Here is an 868-nt window from a genome sequence, read left to right as displayed (position 1 = left end):
AAACTCACTTTTCGAGAGAGACATTCTGATCGAGTACTCGGCTGTGAATTTTGAATCTTGAGTGCCTTACATAGATCTGATGCCGAGGCACGAGACCTTATGTGATGGCAACCGTTGGCCTGTTTTTGCCTTGTGGCACCATGATTACATCTAATGCCGGTGCTGGATTGAATTCTTGACCCAGTAGTGATCTCGAGCAAAAGCCCATCCTTGAGCTTGAAGGACTCTTGTAAACTAAATCAGTGGATGGCGTTACCGAAACAACGTAGCGGGTGAGGCGTTACAAAACAGAGAGCCACTACGATCAGACAGCGTAAACCTCCACTGACTCACTCTAACTTGGATGCTTCCGGTATCGATGAAATACGCAGGGCAGGCGAGAGATCGCAACGTAGATTCCATTGTGATCCAGTCCTTGTCAGACAGTGGTTATTGGCAGCAGTGCTCATGCTGGATACTAGCCACGCAACGAGCACCTCGTTTCCGCCTTTGTTCAGGCCGAGAACACCATCCCGTAGTACACGTCAAAGGCCTTATTTGTTCCTTCCTCCCGGGTTGTCGAAGCAAGGATGCAGTTTGTCTGCCGTCACTCATCAAAGGTGACCTATCAAGAAGTTTGATCTTGATACAATCTAGCAAGAGCACCATCGGGAAGGGTATTTTCGAGTGACAGTCGAGCATGTTCATTTTCTCAGTCTCGAGATGTTATCAGCACGACACTTCCAGGAGCATTTATTACGTAACAAGCTAGCTTCAAAGAGAGCCTCCTGGTGAAAGAATCGACGGGTACCATAATCTCAAGCCACTGCGCAATGCTACGGCTAGCATCTGCCAGCTCCGTCAACGGATATCATCGCCATGTGACCTC

General features: G+C 48.5%; 1 protein-coding gene across 1 annotated transcript; it reads right to left on the bottom strand.

Annotated features, from left to right (window-relative positions):
- Positions 1-150: 150 nt before the first annotated feature.
- M437DRAFT_89407 (uncharacterized protein) lies at positions 151-449 on the bottom strand (the record flags this gene model as incomplete). The annotated part of the gene is made up of 2 exons (XM_041029046.1): positions 151-226; positions 334-449. 2 exons carry the CDS (start codon positions 447-449, stop codon positions 151-153), a joined length of 192 nt encoding a protein of 63 aa, XP_040874494.1.
- Between the last annotated feature and the right edge of the window lie 419 nt (positions 450-868).

This window comes from Aureobasidium melanogenum, assembly GCF_000721775.1.
Source record: "Aureobasidium melanogenum CBS 110374 unplaced genomic scaffold scaffold_116, whole genome shotgun sequence".
NCBI classification, from domain to species: domain Eukaryota; kingdom Fungi; phylum Ascomycota; class Dothideomycetes; order Dothideales; family Saccotheciaceae; genus Aureobasidium; species Aureobasidium melanogenum.
This window is presented reverse-complemented; position numbering and strand designations above follow the sequence as displayed.